At 40.2% G+C, this 21978-nt stretch overlaps 1 protein-coding gene across 1 annotated transcript in view; it reads left to right on the top strand.

Moving 5' to 3' along the window:
- LOC133562863 (CD82 antigen-like) overlaps nucleotides 1-21978 on the top strand; it is a 90727-nt gene that overhangs the window by 39794 nt on the left and 28955 nt on the right. Inside the window, exons 3-4 of the mRNA XM_061916669.1 lie at nucleotides 2719-2791; nucleotides 20310-20434. Of these exons, the coding sequence (XP_061772653.1) occupies nucleotides 2719-2791; nucleotides 20310-20434 (198 nt within the window). The remainder of the gene's footprint in view (nucleotides 1-2718; nucleotides 2792-20309; nucleotides 20435-21978) is intronic.

Raw genomic sequence — 21978 nt, 5'->3', positions numbered from 1 at the left:
AAAATATATTTGTCAGAACCTCTTAAGTCAAGTCAAACTTAGTTTGGTGTTTTTTTCCTGTGTTTTGATCCTGTTGTGCGCTCTTATTTTGTTCCTACTTCCTGTTTTGTGTTTTGTCCTCCCAGACGAAATCCACTTTGCACATGTTTAGTAGATCAGCTTTGCGTGTGCTATTTTTTACCATTACCAAAATATATTTCGATACTTTTTGATCTTTTTTTTAAATAAAGAGGACCACAGAAAAATGTCATTATTGGCTTTAATTTAACAAAAAAATCTTAGGGTACATTAAACATGTTTATTATTGCAGTTAAGTCCTTAAATAAAATAAGGAACATACTAGACAACTTGTCTTTTAGTAGTAAGTAAACAAACAAAGACTCCTAATTTAGCTGCTGAGGTATGCAGTAACATATTGTGTTATTTATACACCCATTATTTTGTTAAAATTATTAAGGACAAGCTGTAAAAATGAATTATTAATCCACTTGTTTATTTACTGTTAATATCTGCATTTTTTCTGTATAACATGTTCTATCTACACTTCTGTTAAAATGTAATAATCACTTATTCTTCTGTTGTTTGAGACTTTACATTAGTTTTGGATGATACCACACATTTAGGTATCGATCCGATACCAAATAGTTACAGGATCATACATTGGTCATATTCAAAGTCCTCATGTGTCCAAGGACGTATTTTCTGAGTTTATGAATATTATATGAATTTAAAAAAAAAAATTGTGACAATAAAAAAATCTTGATGTAATCAATATAGTAATACCTACTCGATGTGCTCTTGTACTTGATATCATTACAGTGGATGTCAAGTGTAGATCCACCAATGGCATTTGTTTACATTGTGAGCTATTGTATCCTATGGTGTGTAGTGAAGCATGTTTAGCTATTTTTTCGTCCTGCAGGGATGATGCTTGTTAAAAACTCAATTTATTTGTCACCATGGAGGTGAGGATTAGTGATTTAGAAGTAGCTAAAACACTACCGACTGCGAATGGATATTAGCCGCTAGGTAGTTCGCCGTGTCTTAAAGCACCTCTTCCTGAGGGCGTTTCAGTGTTACAACTTCACCTTTATATTTAGTTTTTAAGCCAAAATGTGCCTGTTCTACCTTTTCTGTCTACACACTTTGTCTGCTTGTAAGTACTCTGTGATCGTGCGCTGCCGAACATGCTCCTCTGCTCGTAAAACCAGCAATGTCACGACGTGACGACGCCCCGTCATGCCTGGAGAAAATATGGCGAACCGGTACTTTTCAGCACCCCCATGTCAGAGTCCATGGTTCTCGCCCGGAAAAGGGTGGAGTGCCATCTCCGGGTTGGGGAGGAGACCCTGCCCCAAGTGGAGGAGTTCAAGTACCTAGGAGTCTTGTTCACGAGTGAGGGAAGAGTGGATGGTGAGATTCAACAGGCGGATCGGTGCGGCGTCTTCAGTAATGCGGACGTTGTACCGATCCGTTGTGGTGAAGAAGGAGCTGAGCCGGAAGGCAAAGCTCTCAATTTACCGGTCGATCTACGTTCCCATCCTCACCTATGGTCATGAGCTTTGGGTCATGACCGAAAGGATAAGATCACGGGTACAAGCGGCCGAAATGAGTTTGGGTCTCTCCCTTAGAGATAGGGTGAGAAGCTCTGCCATCCGGGAGGAACTCAAAGTAAAGCTGCTGCTCCTCCACATGGAGAGGAGCCAGATGTGGTGGTTCTGGCATCTGGTCAGGATGCCACCCGTACGCCTCCCTAGGGAGGTGTTTACGGCACGTCCGACTGGAAGGAGGCCACGGGGAAGACCCAGGACATGATTGGAAGACTATGTCTTCCAGCTGGCCTGGGAACGCCTTGGGATCCCCCGGGAGTAGCTGGACCAAGTGGCTGGGGAGAGGGAAGTCTGGGCTTCTCTGCTTAGGCTGCTGCCCCGCGATCCGACCTCGGATAAGTGGAAGAAAATGGATGGATGGATGGACATTACTAATAGATTTTATGATTGTCCATGTCCGATTTGCGATGTATCTAAAAATCGATTATTTCCCCCACCTCTACTGATCAGTGGAACTATCTAGCGGTGTTTTTACTCAGCCGTAGTCTTTAAACAATATGCAGTTTAATGCCATTCATTATTATTTTACAAACTTTATTTCAAAAAGTGACGCTACAAGAAATAGACGGACTCATTTAAACACATTCACAGAGGAATATAAAGTATTCAGTCGGACTCTAAGTTACTTACTGCTCTGAGAATTTGCTTAGGCTCCTGTCCCCGCAGCAGATAAGCAGAAAAAGAAGATGGCTGGATGGACGGTACTTTTCAAACAGGGTATAGTACCGTTTTTGATTCATTAGTACCGTGATACTATACTAGTACAGGTATACTGTACAACCCTACTATCAAGTTTTAATACATGCAGACCTTTAGTAAACCAGGCCTTTGGAGTGCTGTGGGAAGTGTGTAAAACTTGCACATTGGTCCCCTATAATCACACAGGAAACTATAAAGAACTTCACTGAATCTTCTGCTTCTTGAAGAGCTCCTTTTATTTGTAAACACCTCTTTTCTTTTTTTGTGTGAGAAAGAATTTCTCTGAAGCCCAGACGTGACTGCCTCTTAGACACGAGCCGTGACAGTTGAAGTGCCTTCGGCAAAAGCTGGTCATTTGAATTTAATTTTAGAAAAGGGTGGCTTGACTTTTGTTTGTCTTCCATTGCAGGTCTTTGGAGCATTGATCATGGGCTTTGGACTGTGGGTTCTCCTCGATAATCAGAGTTTCATTTCTGTTTTACGTAAGTGCTCCACACACACATACACACACACACACACACACATCTTTCCAACTGCCACGTCCTAGTGTGATAATGTTGTGTAAACATTCAGCACATTTGACCCACATCACTTGTGCTGACTGGAGAGCGCCTGCTCTGTGCAACATATGTGAATCGCCTCCCTCGGGTCTTGTTGCAGCAGAACCAATTTGGAATGTTCACACCAAACCAAAAAAAAAAAAGCCTTTTTATAGCTGAAACTTGATGACTTCCTCAGCCCTTTTAAAATAAAAAAAAAAGTCACATATACAAACCCTGTTTCCATATGAGTTGGGAAATTGTGTTAGATGTAAATATAAACAGAATACAATGATTTGCAAATCCTTTTCAACCCATATTCAGTTGAATATGCTACAAAGACAACATATTTGATGTTCAAACTCATAAACTAAATTTTTTTCTGCAAATAATGATTGGAATTTCATAGCTGCAACACCTGCCAAAGTAGTTGGGAAAGGGCATGTTCACCACTGTGTTACATCACCTTTTCTTTTAACAACACTCAATAAACGTTTGGGAACTGAGGAAACTAATTGTTGAAGCTTTGAAAGTGGAATTCTTTCCCATTCTTGTTTTATGTAGAGCTTCAGTCCTTCAACAGTCCGGGGTCTCCGCTGTTGTATTTTACGCTTCATAATGCGCCACACATTTTCCATGGGAGACAGGTCTGGACTGCAGGCGGGCCAGGAAAGTACCCGCACTCTTTTTTTTACGAAGCCACGCTGTTGTAACACGTGCTGAATGCGTCTTGACATTGTCTTGCTGAAATAAGCAGGGGCGTCCATGAAAAAGATGGAGCTTAGATGGCAGCATATGTTGCTCCAAAACCTATATGTACCTTTCAGCATTAATGGTGCCTTCACAGATGTGTAAGTTACCCATGCCTTGGGCACTAATGCACGCCCATACCATCACACATGCTGACTTTTCAACTTCACGTCGCTTCCCCTTTGGTCCAGATGACACAATGTCAAATATTTCCAAAAATAATTTGAAATGTGGACTCGTCAGACCACAGAACACTTTTCCACTTTGCATCAGTCCATCTTAGATGATCTCAGGCCCAGAGAAGCCGGCGGTGTTTCTGGATGTTGTTGATAAATGGCTTTCATTTTGCATAGTAGAGCTTTAACTTGGACTTACAGATGTAGCGACCAACTGTATTTAGTGACAGTGGTTTTCTGAAGTGTTCCTGAGCCCATGTGGTGATATCCTTTAGAGATTAATGTCAGTTTTTGATACAGTGCGGTCTGAGGGATGGAAGGTCACGGTCATTCAATGTTGGTTTCCGGCCATGGAGTGATTTCTCCAGATTCTCTGAATCTTTTGATGATATTATGGAGCAGAGATGTTGAAACGCCAAAATGTCTTGCAATGTCACTTTGAGAAAGGTTGTTCTTAAACTGTTTGACTATTTGCTCACGCAGTTGTGGGCAAAGGGGTGTACCTCGCCCCATCCTTTCTTGTGAAAGACTGAGCATTTTTTGGGAAGCTGTTTTTATAGCCAATCATGGCACCCACCTGTTCCCAATTAGCCTGCACACCTGTGGGATGTTCCAAATAAGTGTTTGATGAGCATTCCTCAACTTTATCAGTATTTATTGCCACCTTTCCCAACTTCTTTGTCACGTGTTGCTGGCATCAGATTCTAAAGTTAATGATTTGCAAAAACAAAAAAAAGTGTTTGAGTTTGAACATCAAATATGTTGTCTTTGTAGCATATTCAACTGAATATGGCTTGAAAAGGATTTGCAAATCATTGTATTCTGTTTACATAATTTCCCAACTCATATGGAAATGGGGTTTGTAGAAAAGCACCAGCGCACGTGTAGGAGCATTGAATAACACCCTAGTTCCTTGCAAAGTTGTGCCTTGAACCCATCAGTTCTCAACACACTCCCACAGGCGTTGTTTCAGTTCTATTTCTGCTGGAGTCAACAAAGCCTCCGAAACTTTCCGAGACGAAAAGTTATCAGTGATGGGCGACATCAGTAGAAAGTATCATGAAATCTTCTTCTTCTGGTTGGTTTGAAATGGGGACAGATACAGAAACATAGATACACTATATTGCCAAAAGTATTTGGCCACCTGCCTTGACTCACATGTGCTATGGAATTGTCCAAAATGTTTTGGCATCCTGGAGCATTCAAAGTTCCTTTCACAGGAACTAAGGGGTCAAGCTCAACTCCTGGAAAAACCAACCCCACACCATAATTCCTCCTCCACCAAATGCCGTCTGAAATGTGGCGTTCTCCTGGCAACCTCCGAACCAGACTGGTCCATCAGATTTGCATTGGACTTGGTGGTGTATGGCTTAGATGCAGCTGCTCGGCCATGGAAAACCCATTCCATGAAGCTCTCTGCGTACTGTACGTGGGCTATTTGGAAGGTTTGGAGCTCTATAGCGCGCTTCAGCATCCGCCGACCCCTCTTTGTCAATTTACCTGGCCTACCACTTGCTGGCTGAGTTGCTGTTGTTCCCAAACTCTTCACTTTTCTTATAATAAAGTTGACTTTGGAATATTTAGGAGCGGGGAAATTTCACGACTGGATTTGTTGCACAGGTGGCATCCTATGTCAGTTCCACGCTGGAAATCACTGAGAGCGGCTCATTCTTTCACAAATGTTTGTAGAAACAGTCTCCATGCCTAAGTGCTTGATTTGATACACCGGGCTAAGTGATTATGACACCTGGTTCTCATCATTTGGATGGGTGGCCGAATACTTTTGGCAATTTAGTGTATCTGAAACAATCATCCAATGTATGCATGATAGTGTTTGTAGCCAAAGCTAATTTACAACACTTGTCTCCAACAACACAGATCTAACATCATTAAAATAGGAAAATAATAAGAATGACGCAAAAAGGAGTCGATGATAATAATAATAATAATACAGACAAAGTGCAAACTAGATAAAAGCCAATAATAATAATAATAACACAAAGTGCAAACTAGATAAAAGCAGGTAATAATAATAATACAGACAAAGTGCAAACTCGATAAAAGCCAATAATAATAATAATAATAACACAAAGTGCAAACTAGATAAAAGCAAGTAATAATATTAATACAAACAAAGTGCAAACTCGATAAAAGCCAATAATAATAATAATAATAACACAGACAAAGTGCAAACTAGATAAAAGCAAGTAATAATATTAATACAAACAAAGTGCAAACTCGATAAAAGCCAATAATAATAATGATAATAATAACACAGACAAAGTGCAAACTGGATAAAAGCAAGTAATAATAATAATACAAAGTGCAAACTAGATAAAAGCCAATAATAATAATAACACAGACAAAGTGCAAACTAGATAAAAGCAAGTAATAATATTAATACAAACAAAGTGCAAACTCGATAAAAGCCAATAATAATAATAATAATAACACAGACAAAGTGCAAACTAGATAAAAGCAAGTAATAATATTAATACAAACAAAGTGCAAACTCGATAAAAGCCAATAATAATAATAATAATAATAACACAGACAAAGTGCAAACTAGATAAAAGCAAGTAATAATAATAATACAAAGTGCAAACTAGATAAAAGCCAATAATAATAATAATAATAACACAGACAAAGTGCAAACTAGATAAAAGCAAGTAATAATATTAATACAAACAAAGTGCAAACTCGATAAAAGCCAATAATAATAATAATAATAACACAGACAAAGTGCAAACTAGATAAAAGCAAGTAATAATATTAATACAATCAAAGTGCAAACTCGATAAAAGCCAATAATAATAATAATAATAACACAGACAAAGTGCAAACTAGATAAAAGCAAGTAATAATATTAATACAATCAAAGTGCAAACTCGATAAAAGCCAATAATAATAATAATAATAACACAGACAAAGTGCAAACTAGATAAAAGCAAGTAATAATAATAATACAAAGTGCAAACTAGATAAAAGCCAATAATAATAATAATAATAATAACACAGACAAAGTGCAAACTAGATAAAAGCAAGTAATAATAATAATACAAAGTGCAAACTAGATAAAAGCCAATAATAATAATAATAATAACACAAAGTGCAAACAAGATAACAAAAAATTAGTAAAAATTAGTAAACAAACTAAACATGGGAACACGATTGTTGCTCAACTAGCCTGTTACGTTACCAGACGGCTCAGAGTAGGGGTGTGGGGAAAAAAAATATTTGGATTTGAATCGCGATTCTCACGTTGTGCGATTCACAATTGATTCTCATTTTTTAAAAATCGTATATTTTTATTTTTACTTTTTTTATCAACCCAACAAAACAATACACAGCAATACCATAACAATGCAATCCAACTCCAAAAGCAAAGCTGAGCCAGCAACACTCAGAACTGCAATAAACAGAGCAATTGAGAGGAGACACAAACACCACACAGAACAAACCAAAAGTAGTGAATATTATCAACAACAGTATCAATATTAGTTATCATTTCAGCATAGCAGTGATTAAAAATCCCTCATTGACATTATCATTAGACATTTATAAAAATAATAAAAAAGTGGCTTACACTTGCATGGCATCTCATAAGCTGGACAACACACTGTGTCCAATGTTTTCACAAAGATAAAATAAGTCTTATTTTTGGTTCCTTTAACAGTTAAAACAAATGTACATTGTTGCAATCAGTTGATAAAACATTGTCCTTTACGACTATAAAAGATTTTTACAAATATCTACTACTCTGCTAGCATGTCAGCAGACTGGGGTAGATCCTGCTGAAATCTATGTATTGAATGAATACACAATCCTTTTGAAATCGGACAAATATAGTTTTTGAATCGAGAATCGTGTTGAATGGAAAAAAATCGATTTTGAATCGAATCGTGGGACACCCAAAGATTTGCAGCCCTAGCTCAGAGAGTAGGGATCGTAGGGGAACGCAACATAAAAGTGTATAAACCAAATGAGTTGTAAATTAAAGACACCGGAGCAAAGAATTGAAAACAAAAACTAATGTTATTGAAAACAAAAGCTAGTGTTATTGAAAGGTAACCATGGGTGGGGGGGGGTCACAACAAGACACCACACTGGCCGGGCTTGGGAACACAGGTTCTGTCAATGAAATGAACAAAACATACCTAAAAAAGAAAGGTAAGCTGACTGACTACAGCTATTTAATTAGCATAATCCAAAAACCTACCTACCGTATTTTTCTGACTATAAGTCGCAGTTTTTTTTCATAGTTTGGCCGGGGGTGCGACTTATACTCAGGAGCGACTTATGTGTGAAATTATTAACACATTACCATAAAATATCAAATAATATTATTTAGCTCATTCACGTAAGCCAGTGGTTCTCAATCTTTTTTCACTGGTGAACATGTTTTTAATTCAAGTACCCCTTAATCAGAGCAAAGCATTTTTGGTTGAAAAAAAAAGATAAAGAAGTAAAATACAGCACTATGTCATCACTGTCTGATTTATTAAATTGTATAACAGTGCAAAATATTGCTCATTTGTAGTGGTCTTTCTTCAACTATTTGGAAAAAAAGACATAAAAATAAGTAAAAACTTGTTGAAAAATAAACAAGTGATTCAATTCTAAATAAAGACATAGAAGTAATCATCAACTTAAAGAGCCCTCTTTGGGGATTGTAATAGAGATCCATCTGGATTCATCAACTTACTTCTAAACATTTCTTCACAAAAAAAGAAATCTTTAACATCAATATTTATGGAACATGTCCACAAAAAATCTAGCTGTCAACACTGAATATTGCATTGTTGCATTTCTTTTCACACTTTATGAACTTACATCCATATTTTATTGAAGTATTATTCAATAAATATATTCATAAAGGATTTTTGAATTGTTGCTATTTTTAGAATATTTAAAAAAATATCTCACGTTACCCCTTGGCATACCTTCAAGTACCCCAAGTGGTACGCGTACCCTCATTTGAGAAGCACTGACGTAAGAGACTAGATGTATAAGATTTCATGGGATTTATGGATTAGGAGTGAGAGATAGTTTGGTAAAGGTATAGCATGTTCTATATGTTCTAGTTATTTGAATGACTCTTACCATAATATGTTAGGTTAACATAGCAGTTGGTTATTTATGCCTCATATAACCTACACTTATTCAGCCTCCATCCATCCATCCATCATCTTCCGCTTATCCGAGGTCGGGTCGCGGGGGCAGCAGCCTAAGCAGGGAAACCCAGACTTCCCTATCTCCAGCCACTTCGTCTAGCTCTTCCCGGGGGATCCCGAGGCGTTCCCAGGCCAGCCGGGAGACATAGTCTTTCCAACGTGTCCTGGGTCTTCCCCGTGGCCTCCTACCAGCTGGACGTGCCCTAAACACATCCCTAGGGAGGCGTTCGGGTGGCATCCTGACCAGATGCCCGAACCACCTCATCTGGCTCCTCTCGATGTGGAGGAGCAGCGGCTTTACGTTGAGCTCCTCCCGGATGGCAGAGCTTCTCACCCTATCTCTAAAGGAGAGCCCCGCCACCCGGCGGAGGAAACTCATTCCGGCCGCTTGTACCCGTGATCTTATCCTAGGTGAGGATGGGAACGTAGATCGACCGGTAAATTGAGAGCTTTGCCTTCCGGCTCAGCTCCTTCTTCACCACAACGGATCGATACAACGTCCGCATTACTGAAGACGCCGCACCGATCCGCCTGTCGATCTCACGATCCACTCTTCCCCCACTCGTGAACAAGACTCCTAGGTACTTGAACTCCTCCACTTGGGGCAGGGTCTCCTCCCCAACCCGGAGATGGCACTCCACCCTTTTCCGGGCGAGAACCATGGACTCGGACTTGGAGGTGCTGATTCTCATTCCGGTCGCTTATTCAGCCTGTTCTTCACTATTCTTGATTTATTTCAAATTGCCTTTTAAATGTCTATTCTTGCTGTTGGATTTTATGAAATAAATTTCCCACAAAAATGCGACTTATATATGTTTTTTTTCCTTCTCTATTATGCATTTTCGGCAGGTGCGACTTACACTCCGGAGTGACTTATACTCCGGAAAACACGGTACTTACTCTAGCCAAAGAGGGGGTCCAAAACATACAAGGGTGACAGCCACCACCAAGCCTGGTGTCTCTATACACAAACAAATCCTGCGTGTGTAGTGTTTAGAGACCCCTGTCTAACCTTTCCCAAGAATAGGCTGGAGATACTTACAACAGTTGAAAGGTTTAAAAAAAGGTGGCACAAGTTAAGCAAAGAGTAACAAAAAAAACGAGTACAAAACAAAGTAAGGCTCCTCACAGCATGGCAGAAAAAGAATCAACCTCATCCAGTGGTGAGCCGGTGGTTTTAAGCAGCACAGGAGGATGAATGGTGGACCGGGATTGGCTGGCTGATCCACAGGTGAAATGAGGAGCAGCGGGGAACAGGAAGCGCTTGATTGGCAATAGAGGCAGTGATTGAGTGTGACCTGTACAAACAATAGAAGAAGAAACACAAAACAAACAAACCACCACTATGTGGAACGTAACATAGCCACAATTGTGTTTGTTTTATTGACAGTGACAAGTGCAGGTATACTTTTCAAAGTGGCCGGTAGAGAGTTCCTTTTATTGAAAAGGCAGTCTGGGCAAAAGATGTTCTACAGGATGGAACCCAACAGTTGCATGTTGCGTTCAAACTTTAGCTTTGCCTGAAAGGAAGCTCGGATGGAAAGTCTTCCTGTGTAAATCTCTCCGTAAATGTGTTTGCTGTATTAATTCCAGATGTAGCTTTGCTTCGAGTAGAACACTGCTCTTCTTTCCAAAGGTGTCCATTTACCGGTCCAGCCTTTGTTACCTTTTGAAAGGTAAATACAGCATTTTCTTCTGTAAGTTAGTACCTGTGTTAGCATGCCAGTCTGGAGCACAATAGCCTCTTTACCACTGCAGGAACTTGCTCTCATTCCCTGGGGTTTTGAGAATAGTTTTTGAAAATCTTAGGTTGTTATGTATCTTGACAGTGTTGTACATTACTTAAGGTATTTTTCGGACCATAGGGCACGCCGGATTAAAAGGCGCACTGCCAATGAGCGTGTCTATGCAGGTCTATTTTCATACAAAAGGCGCACCGGATTATGAGGCGCATTAAAAGGGTAATATTACAATTTTTGTGGTGTTTGGGTCTGTAGGACCCATTTTCAAAGAAAAATAATACAATTAATTATTTTTTTCAAACTGAGACTCAGTGACTTTGGCTCATTTTCTGTGAAGAACATATATCACAATACATATTTAATGACCGCACACACCATACACCCCCGTACACATTTCTATTACATATAAGATGCCCGGGTCCACTGGACCGGGGGCTAATAGAAGTGTGGAAATTGATGTTTTGTGTACCACTCACACACACACATAGCAGGCCTAGACAGGAGGAGGACAGAGCGTTGGTACACAGAACATCAGAGGGTTAAATGTGCGAGAAAAAGAGAGCAGACAGTGTTGACAAACAATGTTGCAACCTGGTGTGAGAACCACAGGTGCAGAAACAAAAAAGAAGAATCCCTGTGGGATGCAGAAGCTGGCAGAGAAATTTTCCGTGCAACATTCATATTGTTGTTACTCAACCAGCGGTGTATATGTATGTATGTATGTATGTATATATATATATACATATATTTATATATGTGTGTGTGTGTGTGTGTGCGTGCGTGTGTGTGTGTATATGTATATGTGTGTGTATATATATATATGTATGTACATATATATATACATATACATATATATATATATATATATATTTTTAAATATATATTTATATGTATAATTGTATGGATGTGTATATATATACACTTGGATGTATATATACATGTATGTGTATGTATATATGTATGTGTATGTATGAATGTATGTATGTACATACACACACATATATACATACATACATGTATATATATATGTATGTGTGTATATATATATATATATATATATGTGTGTGTATGTAGGTACATGTATATATGTATGTATGTATACATGTTTGTATGTGGATATATAAATATGTCTATATACATTTATATTTATATACAGTATATATACTATATATATATATATATATATATATATATATATATATATATATATATATATATATATATATATATATATATATTTATTTAACTTAAACAGTTCCTTGGACACAGGGACTGTAAGGGCAAAAAACGAATTATTTGAATTATTACATTTGAATTTTGTTTAGTTGTTGTGTACAATTGACTTTGTTTTGCTCAAAATTGTAATAAAATACATTCAGAAACTAATTTGAATAAATGATGTTGATATTGTTAAACTTTTTATAGCACTCACCATAAATACATTGAAAAATATCCAGTAAAACTATCCATCCATCCATTTCTACCGCTTGTCCCTCCCGGGGTTGCGGGGCCAGTAAATACTTGTGATCGGTATACGTATCGGTCGACCTCACTCATGGACGATCGGCATCGACAGCATAAAACTCAGATCGGAACATTCTTAGTCAGCACTGTAATGATAAGCCAGGGGTTCATCCAGAGATAATATCATATTATTGTACCTGATGCTCCATGGAAAACCTATAACATGACATACTTCATCCAAACTGCTCCTCCCCTTAGTGCTTGTGATCTTCTTGCAACTGGCCATGGAAAAACAAGACTTCCCACAGCTCTGTTTGTTGATCCTCAGAGTTCTCTTGACGTTGCACCATGGCCTGACCATGAACAGCATCTCTTCAGGCTCTTTTCCATTAAACGTTCGGAACTGTGTGGTTGGTGTTTCTACCGCATCTCACAGTTCAGGGTAGTTCATACAAATCAGTCTGACGTATGGAGTAGTAGTTTTGCATAGTTTTTCATTGATAACCACATAAATAAACAGACAATACTCGGTCAGAGTTCTTCTGCTGAAGTGTAAGTAAGTGACACACAAAGCAATATCCATCCATTTCCTACCGCTTATTACCCTTGGGGTCGCGGGGGGCGCTGGTGCCAATCTCAGCTGCAATCGGGCGGAAGGCGGGTTACACCCTGGACCAGTCGCCACCTCATCACAGGGCCAACACAGATAGACAACAATCACACACTAGGGACCATTTAGGGTTGCCAATCAACCTATCCCCAGGTGCATGTCTTTGGAGGTGGGAGGGGCCTATCCCCAGGTGCATGTCTTTGGAGGTGGGAGGGGCCTATCCCCAGGTGCATGTCTTTGGAGGTGGGAGGGGCCTATCCCCAGCTGCATGTATTTGGAGGCGGGAGGAAGCCGGAGTACCCAAAGGGAACCCACACAGTCACAGGGAGAACATGCAAACTCCACACAGAAAGATCCCGAGCCCGGGATTGAACCCCAGACTACTCAGGGCCTTCGTATTGTGAGGCAGACCCACTAACCACTCTGCCACCGTGAAGCCCACAAAGCAATAATATACCATAAAATATGGTCTAAAAAAGGTGTGTCGGATTGTTCATAAAGAGTCAGGTTTTTGTCCACAGTGTCAATTGATTGATTGATTGGAACATTTATTAGTAGATTACATAGTACAGTACATATTCCGTACAATTGACCACTAAATGGTAACACCCAATAAGTTTTTCAACTTGTTTAAGTCGGGGTCCACCTTAATCAATTCATGGTAAAGGCTTCATGTGCCGAAACCCGGAATTGAAGCAGGGACCTTTAGAACAACAGTCCAACAGCCAGGATAGTTGTCCCCTCACTAAATGATGAATTGCAAGTCCTTATGGTCCATTTCATCCGTAAATAACAATATATCAAAAAAATGTCCGTGTTTCTCTCACGGCGACGACACAAACGCATCAGATTTAGCGTTAGCCTTTTAGCATTAGCATTCGCTTCACCCTGGATGAGCCGAATAACTACACAAATAGTGTGACTGACTACTTTTACAATGTTTAATAAAGTAAATAGTTAATATTTGATGACCTTTGTTACACTTGCGTAACGCCTGCTTTATATCACATTTCTCCAACAAATTCTCAAGCTGTGGTCGGCGCTTCGAGTCCGACTGAATACTTCATTTTCCTCTGTGAATTTTTAAATGAGTCCGTCCACTTCTTGTAGCGTCACTTTTCGAAATAAAGTTTGTAAAATAATAACAAACGGCATTAAACTGCATATCGTTTAAAGACTACGGCTGAGTAAAAACACCACTAGATAGTTCCACTGATCAGTAGAGGTGGGGGAAATAATCGAATTTTAGATACATTGCAATTCAGACATGGGCAATTTTAAAATCTATTAGTAATGTCCATCCATCCATCCATTTTCTTCCACTTATCCGAGGTCGGGTCACGGGGGCAGCAGCTTAAGCAGGGAAGTCCAAACTTTCCTCTCCCCAGCCACTTGGTCCAGCTCCTCCCGGGGGATCCCGAGACGTTCCCAGGCCAGCCGGGAGACATAGTCTTCCCAACGTGTCCTGGGTCTTCCCCGTGGCCTCCTACCGTTTGGATGTGCCCTAAGCACCTCCCTAGGGAGGCGTTCCAGGTGGCATCTTGACCAGATGCCCGAACCACCAAATCCGGCTCCTCTTCATGTGGAGGAGCAGCGGCTTTACTTTGTGGGTTGGACTCCGCCAAGGCTGTCCTTTGTCACCCATTCTGTTCATAACTTTTATGGACAGAATTTCTAGGCACAGTCAAGGCGTTGAGGGGCTGCAGGATTAGATCTCTGCTTTTTGCAGATGATGTGGTCCTGATGGCTTCATCTGGCCAGGATCTTCAGCTCTCACTGGATCGGTTCGCAGCCGAGTGTGAAGCGACTGGGATGAGTCCATAGTTCTCGCCCACATATATTAAAGATGCGTCATTAATCGATTTTTAATAGAATCATAGCTCTTGAATCCTAAACGTAATCGAATCGTGAGGTGCCCCGATATCACCACCTCTACTGATCAGAGTTCTTCAGCACATCAATGCTCTACAAAAGTTCCTGCAAGTCAAAAGTTCCTTTGTTTTTCTTTCAATCAGTTGAGTCGTTGAGTTTTAGGAACATCCCCAACTGTGTTCAACCAAAAAGTTCGACAGCATAGTCCACCCCCGTTCAGGTTCCAGGAACCTTCCAAAAATCCCACCACAGTAGCAGAAACTAAAACAAGTTATTTAAGAACTAAACATAGCCTGGTAGTTTTTGGTGGATACCCAGGTGACACTTTAGTCACCCGGATATTTGGGAAAGTTCCTGTGGTGAAAAGAGCCTTATTTTCAGTTTTCATTCATTATGTGTTGTATTAACAGAGGCATGCATGACCGTTCCAGTGACTACAGGCAAGGTCCACTCAGAATATGTCCCTGTCAGACCTTTTTCAAGTCCAAAATATCTTCTCTTCCCGCAAACAGACTTTGGTTCACACAAATTATCATTGTGAGTGCACAAAAATATACTTTCCACGTCCTGAACGTGAACTTAAATTTAGAATTTCTGCTTTGTAATCATTTGCAAGTGTGCGTAATATAAGGGTAACCATTATTGTTGCTGCATACACGAGGACCCCGCTCGTTTATAACAGGATCTGCAATACCAATCAGCCCTCCCCTGCCCCCACACACCCGGGTCTCCTCAGCTTTTTCACCGTTCCACATGTCCCAAGTTTCATGAAAAGCCACTTAAATCATGTTCGCAGAAATTTGCTTGGAAGAAAGCCAGTACTGAAGCCAACAAATGCAGACCGTGGCAGTTTATACAGTTCTGTGTGTTTGTTTTTGCACATAGGAGGATAAGATCTGCAGCAGGAAGTCTGTGAACATTAAACTACAAATGTCTGGCATTAAACAAGTACAGTTGGTACAAAATGCGGCTGCTAGACTTTTGACAAGAACAAGAAAGTTTGATCATATTACGACTATACTGAATATACCTTTTATATACTATACCTATATATACATATATATATATATATATATATATATATATATTATTATTATGTTAGATCCACTATGGACTGGACTCTCACAAAATATGTTAGATCCACTATGGACTGGACTCTCACTATTATGTTGGATCCACTATGGACTGGACTCTCACTATTATGTTAGATCCACTATGGACTGGACTCTCACTATTATGTTAGATCCACTATGGACTGGACTCTCACTATTATGTTAGATCCAATATGGACGGGACTCTCACACTATTATGTTAGATCCACTATGGACTGGACTCTCACACTATTATGTTAGATCCACTATGGACTGGACTCTCACACTATTATGTTAGATCCACTATGGACTGGACTCTCACTATTATGTTAGATCCACTATGGACTGGACTCTCACTATTATGTTAGATCCACTATGGACTGAACTCACACTATTATGTTAGATCCACTATGGACTGGACTCTCACTATTATGTTAGATCCACTATGGACTGGACTCTCACTATTATGTTAGATCCACTATGGATTGGACTCTCACACTATTATGTTAGATCCACTATGGATTGGACTCTCACACTATTATGTTAGATCCACTATGGACTGGACTCTCACTATTATGTTAGATCCACTATGGACTGGACTCTCACTCTATTATGTTAGATCCACTATGGACTGGACTCTCACACTATAATGTTAGATCCACTTTGGACAGGACTTTCACAATATTATGTTATATCCACTATGGACTGGACTCTCACACTATTATGTTAGATCCACTTTGGACTGGACTTTCACAATATTATGTTAGATCCACTCGACATCCATTGCTTTCGGTCTCCCTGTGGGGGGGGGGGGTTGGGGGGTGAGTGGGGGGGTTGCCCACATATGCGGTCCTCTCCAAGGTTTCTCATAGTCATTGTCATCGACGTCCCACTGGGGTGAGTTTTTCCTTGCACTTATGTGGTCTACTGCGGATGTTGTTGTGGCTTGTGCAGCCCTTTGAGACACTTGTGATTTAGAGCTATATACAGTAAATAAACATTGATTGATTGAAATCTAGATTCACCTGAAAGAGAAAAAAAACACTGCAACTTCACAATCTTTTATCTGAAGAATTTAGGACACGACAACATGTCCAGCAAAGGTGTTGCCCTCCTGTCACGTTGGTGCCATTGAGCAGAGTATTGCCACATTCACCAGGACGGACATTCTCCAGAAAGTTTCTGGTAGTAATTGTTTGAAAGCAACATGTGGGAATCTGCTGCTCCTGAGAGCAATGAAACACATGAAGGCTGAAAGTGGTTCTCAACTGCAGGGGTTCTCAGCCGGAGACTATTTTCCCAAGGCCGTTAAGTGGCAACACACTTCCAACTCACACCACGCTCACGCATATTTTTGTATTCTGCCAGTGTCAATTTTGTGAACCCATATGTGAAAAGTGCTTTTCAGAACACAATTGGAAGAAAATCAGTTCAGTTTCAGTTTGTGGAATTTGCATACAATACAATGTCATCAATCAATCAATGTTTATTTATACGGCCCTAAATCACGAGTGTCTCAAAGGGCTGCACAAGCCACAATGACATCCTCGATTCAGATCCCACATAAGGGCAAGGAAAAACTCAACCCAGTGGGATGACAATGAGAAACCTTGGAGGGGACCGCAGATGTGGGCGACAACGTCCCTTACTAGCCTTTATTAATCAACCATCTATAAATAAATGCATTACACTTGCCAACCCTCCCATATTTTCCAGAGGTTCCCGAATTCTCAAAGTATCTATTCTCGCGAATATCTGATGATATTCATCCTAACTTGAATAATTAGGGAGTGCAATGAAAGCGCTGCCTTTAACGCCTTCTACAACATGCAGGAACAGCTTTCCAGCCCAGTTACACGTTGTATCTGTCTCCTGTAGACGCACACACACCGCTGAAAAACATACTTGTTCAACAGCCATACATGTTACACTGAGGGTTGTGATATAAACAACTTTAACACTCTTACAAATATGCACCACATTGTGAACCCACACCAAACAAGAATGACAAACACATTTAGGGAGAACATCCTCACTGTAAGACAACATAAACACAACAATACAAATACCCACAATCCCATGCAGCCCCGACTCTTCCTGGCTAATTCATACACACCCGCTAGCACCTAATTGTGAGAGTCCAGTCCATAGTGGATCTAACATAATAGTGTGAGAGTCCAGTCCTTAGTGGATCTAACATAATAGTGAGAATCCAGTCCATAGTGGATCTAACATAATAGTGAGAGTCCAGTCCATAGTGGATCTAACATAATAGTGAGAGTCCAGTCCATAGTGGATCTAACATAATAGTGAGAATCCAGTCCATAGTGGATCTAACATAATTGTGAGAGTCCAGTCCATAATGGATCTAACATAATAGTGGGAGAGTCCAGTCCATAGTGGATCTAACATAATAGTGAGAGTCCAGTCCATAGTGGATCTAACATAATAGTGAGAGTCCAGTCCATAGTGGATCTAACATAATAGTGTGAGAGTCCAGTCCATAGTGGATCTAACATAATAGTGAGAGTCCAGTCCATAATGGATCTAACATAATAGTGACAGTCCAGTCCATGGTGGATCTAACATAATATTGAGAATCCAGTCCATAGTGGATCTAACATAATAGTGAGAGAGTCCAGTCCATAGTGGATCTAACATAATAGTACGAGAGTCCAGTCCATAGTGGATCTAACATAATAGTGAGAGTCCAGTCCATAGTGGATCTAACATAATAGTGAGAGTCCAGTCCATAATGGATCTAACATAATAGTGAGACAGTCCAGTCCATGGTGGATCTAACATAATATTGAGAGTCCAGTCCATAGTGGATCTAACATAATAGTGAGAGTCCAGTCCATAGTGGATCTAACATAATAGTGAGAGTCCAGTCCATAGTGGATCTAACATAATAGTGTGAGAGTCCAGTCCATAGTGGATCTAACATAATAGTGAGAGTCCAGTCCATAATGGATCTAACATAATAGTGGGACAGTCCAGTCCATGGTGGATCTAACATAATATTGAGAGTCCAGTCCATAGTGGATCTAACATAATAGTGAGAGTCCAGTCCATAGTGGATCTAACATAATAGTGAGAGTCCAGTCCATACTGGATCTAACATAATAGTGTGAGAGTCCAGTCCATAGTGGATCTAACATAATAGTGAGAGTCCAGTCCATAGTGGATCTAACATAATAGTGAGGGAGTCCAGTCCATAGTGGATCTAACATAATAGTGAGGGAGTCCAGTCCATAGTGGATCTAACATAATAGTGAGAGTCCAGTCCATAGTGGATCTAACATAATAGTGTGAGAGTCCAGTCCATAGTGGATCTAACATAATAGTGAGAGTCCAGTCAATAATGGATCTAACATAATAGTGAGACAGTCCAGTCCATGGTGGATCTAACATAATATTGAGAGTCCAGTCCATAGTGGATCTAACATAATAGTGAGAGTCCAGTCCATAGTGGATCTAACATAATAGTGAGAGTCCAGTCCATAGTGGATCCAACATAATAGTGTGAGAGTCCAGTCCATAGTGGATCTAACATAATAGTGAGAGTCCAGTCCATAGTGGATCTAACATAATAGTGAGGGAGTCCAGTCCATAGTGGATCTAACATAATAGTGAGGGAGTCCAGTCCATAGTGGATCTAACATAATAGTGAGGGAGTCCAGTCCATAGTGGATCTAACATAATAGTGAGGGAGTCCAGTCCATAGTGGATCTAACATAATAGTGAGGGAGTCCAGTCCATAGTGGATCTAACATAATAGTGAGAGTCCAGTCCATAGTGGATCTAACATAATAGTGTGAGAGTCCAGTCCATAGTGGGGCCAGCAGGAGACCATCCCGAGCAGAGACCGGTGAGCAGCTCTGAGATGTCCCCAACCGATGCACAGGCCAGTGGTCCACCCCGGGTCCTGACTCTCAAATAGTCATTTTCTGAGGGACAGTTGGATTGTAAAGCCACTATGTAATGAATGAAGTGTATGACTGAGGATTCTTGTAAGAGGCTGACATACAAACATGAACAACTACATCTGCAGTCAAATGCCAAGAAGCAACAAAGTGCAGCCGTGGATGAGCTTCTGCAGCTGCCAGCCTCTTGTCAGTGATGTGGACTGAATGATCTGATTCTGGACCGGATTTTTTTCCACCCTGGAATCTTGGGAGCTGGAAATATTCCACAGTGCTCGGTTTCTAGTTTTTTTTATTCAACCCAGATAACACTTGGCCACGTATCGGCTCCAATTTATCTCCTCCGCAGTCGTCCGGTTTGCAATTCAGTTTTACCATTCCTGAGAACACAACCAATTCATCTCAGCACACATTTACCAGCGCTTGTCTTTGTTTGCTGATAATGTTCGGAAAAAAAAGTTGATTCTGGTCTCAGTGAAGTATTTTTGGCTGGAGGTATCCAACTGTATGTGAAGAAATAGATACTGTGTCCCACTTGTGGTTATGAAAAAAAGAGCAAATATTGTAGATTGCAAAAATAGTGCAATTCAAGTCTTGAATGATAGTCTTTCAAAAATGTTTCTCTTCATTTGTTTTATTTTCTTCCCTTTCTACAGAGGAGTCATCAGACACAGTGAAAGTGGCGTCCTACATCCTCATTGGAGTGGGTTCTTTGACCATGGCCATGGGCTTCTTTGGCTGCATTGGAGCCATCTATGAAATACGTTGTCTCCTCGGTTTGGTGAGCAATGGAATTTACTCTGACTGTAGTTGTTAGTAGTAATGACAATAATAGTAATGTTAACGAGGATCTTAGGTGAGCTGCAGGTGGTGATCAATCAATCAATCAATGTTTATTTATATAGCCCCAAATCACAAATGTCTCAAAGGACTGCACAAATCATTACGACTACAACATCCTCGGAAGAACCCACAAAAGGGCAAGGAAAACTCACACCCAGTGGGCAGGGAGAATTCACATTCAGTGGGACGCCAGCGACAATGCTGACTATGAGAAACCTTGGAGAGGACCTCAGATGTGGGCAACCCCCCCCCTCTAGGGGACCGAAAGCAATGGATGTGGAGCGGGTCTAACATGATACTGTGAAAGTTCAATCCATAGTGGCTCCAAGACAGCAGTGAGAGTCCCGTCCACAGGAAACCATCTCAAGCGGATCAGCAGCGTAGAGATGTCCCCAACCGATACAGGCGAGCGGTCCATCCTGGGTCCCGACGAGCGGTCCATCCTGGGTCTCGACTCTGGACAGTCAGTACTTCATCCATGGTCATCGGACCGGACCCCCTCCACAAGGGAGGGGGGGACATAGGAGAAAGAAAAGAAGCGGCAGATCAACTGGTCTAAAAAGGAGGTCTATTTAAAGGCTAGAGTATACAGATGAGTTTTAAGATGAGACTTAAATGCTTCTACTGAGGTAGCATCTCGAACATGATAGTACCTCATCTGCCATGGTCTGCATTATGGTGCTTGAAACATAACCCTTAGAACGGAGGAACCTATGTTTGCTGCTTCCCAGCAGGCACAAGACATTATGATGATATGAATGTTGATTGAAAACTGTCGATGAAAGCACGTTGAAAGATAGTTGTATTTGTAAATTGAGAATGTCGGATCCGCGTTGTTGGTTGGGAAATTCAGAAATTTCAATGTTCAAATCAACATCACAACTTAACCTTGAATAAACGTAGTCAAAAAAGCGTGTTTCGACGTTTGGCAAATGACCAAAATGTAATGGTCAAAGTAGGGGTGTAACGGTACACAAACATTTCGGTTCTGAGGTCACGGTTCGGTTCATTTTCGGTACTGTAAGAAAACAACAAAATATATATTTTTTGGTTATTCATTTACCAAATTTGCAAAATCTTCCACCCAAAATATTTTTCTTAGTGGAATATTTGATGTGAAGTAATGGGAACCTTGGATAGGTCAATAATTCATAATAACATTGATTTTGATTCAATATTATGTTTTGAGCAATGACAGTTTGAAAGAGAAAAAAAACAGCTTTGTTTTATTTGTCAACGTTGCAACTTTTACTAAATTACATTTAGCCTTTAAGCTTTTTTTACTTCACTTTTGTTTATGTTTTTGTTAATTTTAATAGTATTTTTAGAATGTGCCGTGGGCCTTTAAAACATTTAGCTGTGGGCTTTTGACACCCCTGCTATATATTATAAAAAATAAAATCTGATAAATCTATGGATAAAAAGCAGAGTTTGGCGACGCATGCGCGTTGATCATGTGAATTGTGAAGTGAATTATATTTA

The sequence above is a fragment of the Nerophis ophidion genome, linkage group LG12 (assembly GCF_033978795.1).
Source record: "Nerophis ophidion isolate RoL-2023_Sa linkage group LG12, RoL_Noph_v1.0, whole genome shotgun sequence".
Taxonomy (NCBI): domain Eukaryota; kingdom Metazoa; phylum Chordata; class Actinopteri; order Syngnathiformes; family Syngnathidae; genus Nerophis; species Nerophis ophidion.
This window is presented reverse-complemented; position numbering and strand designations above follow the sequence as displayed.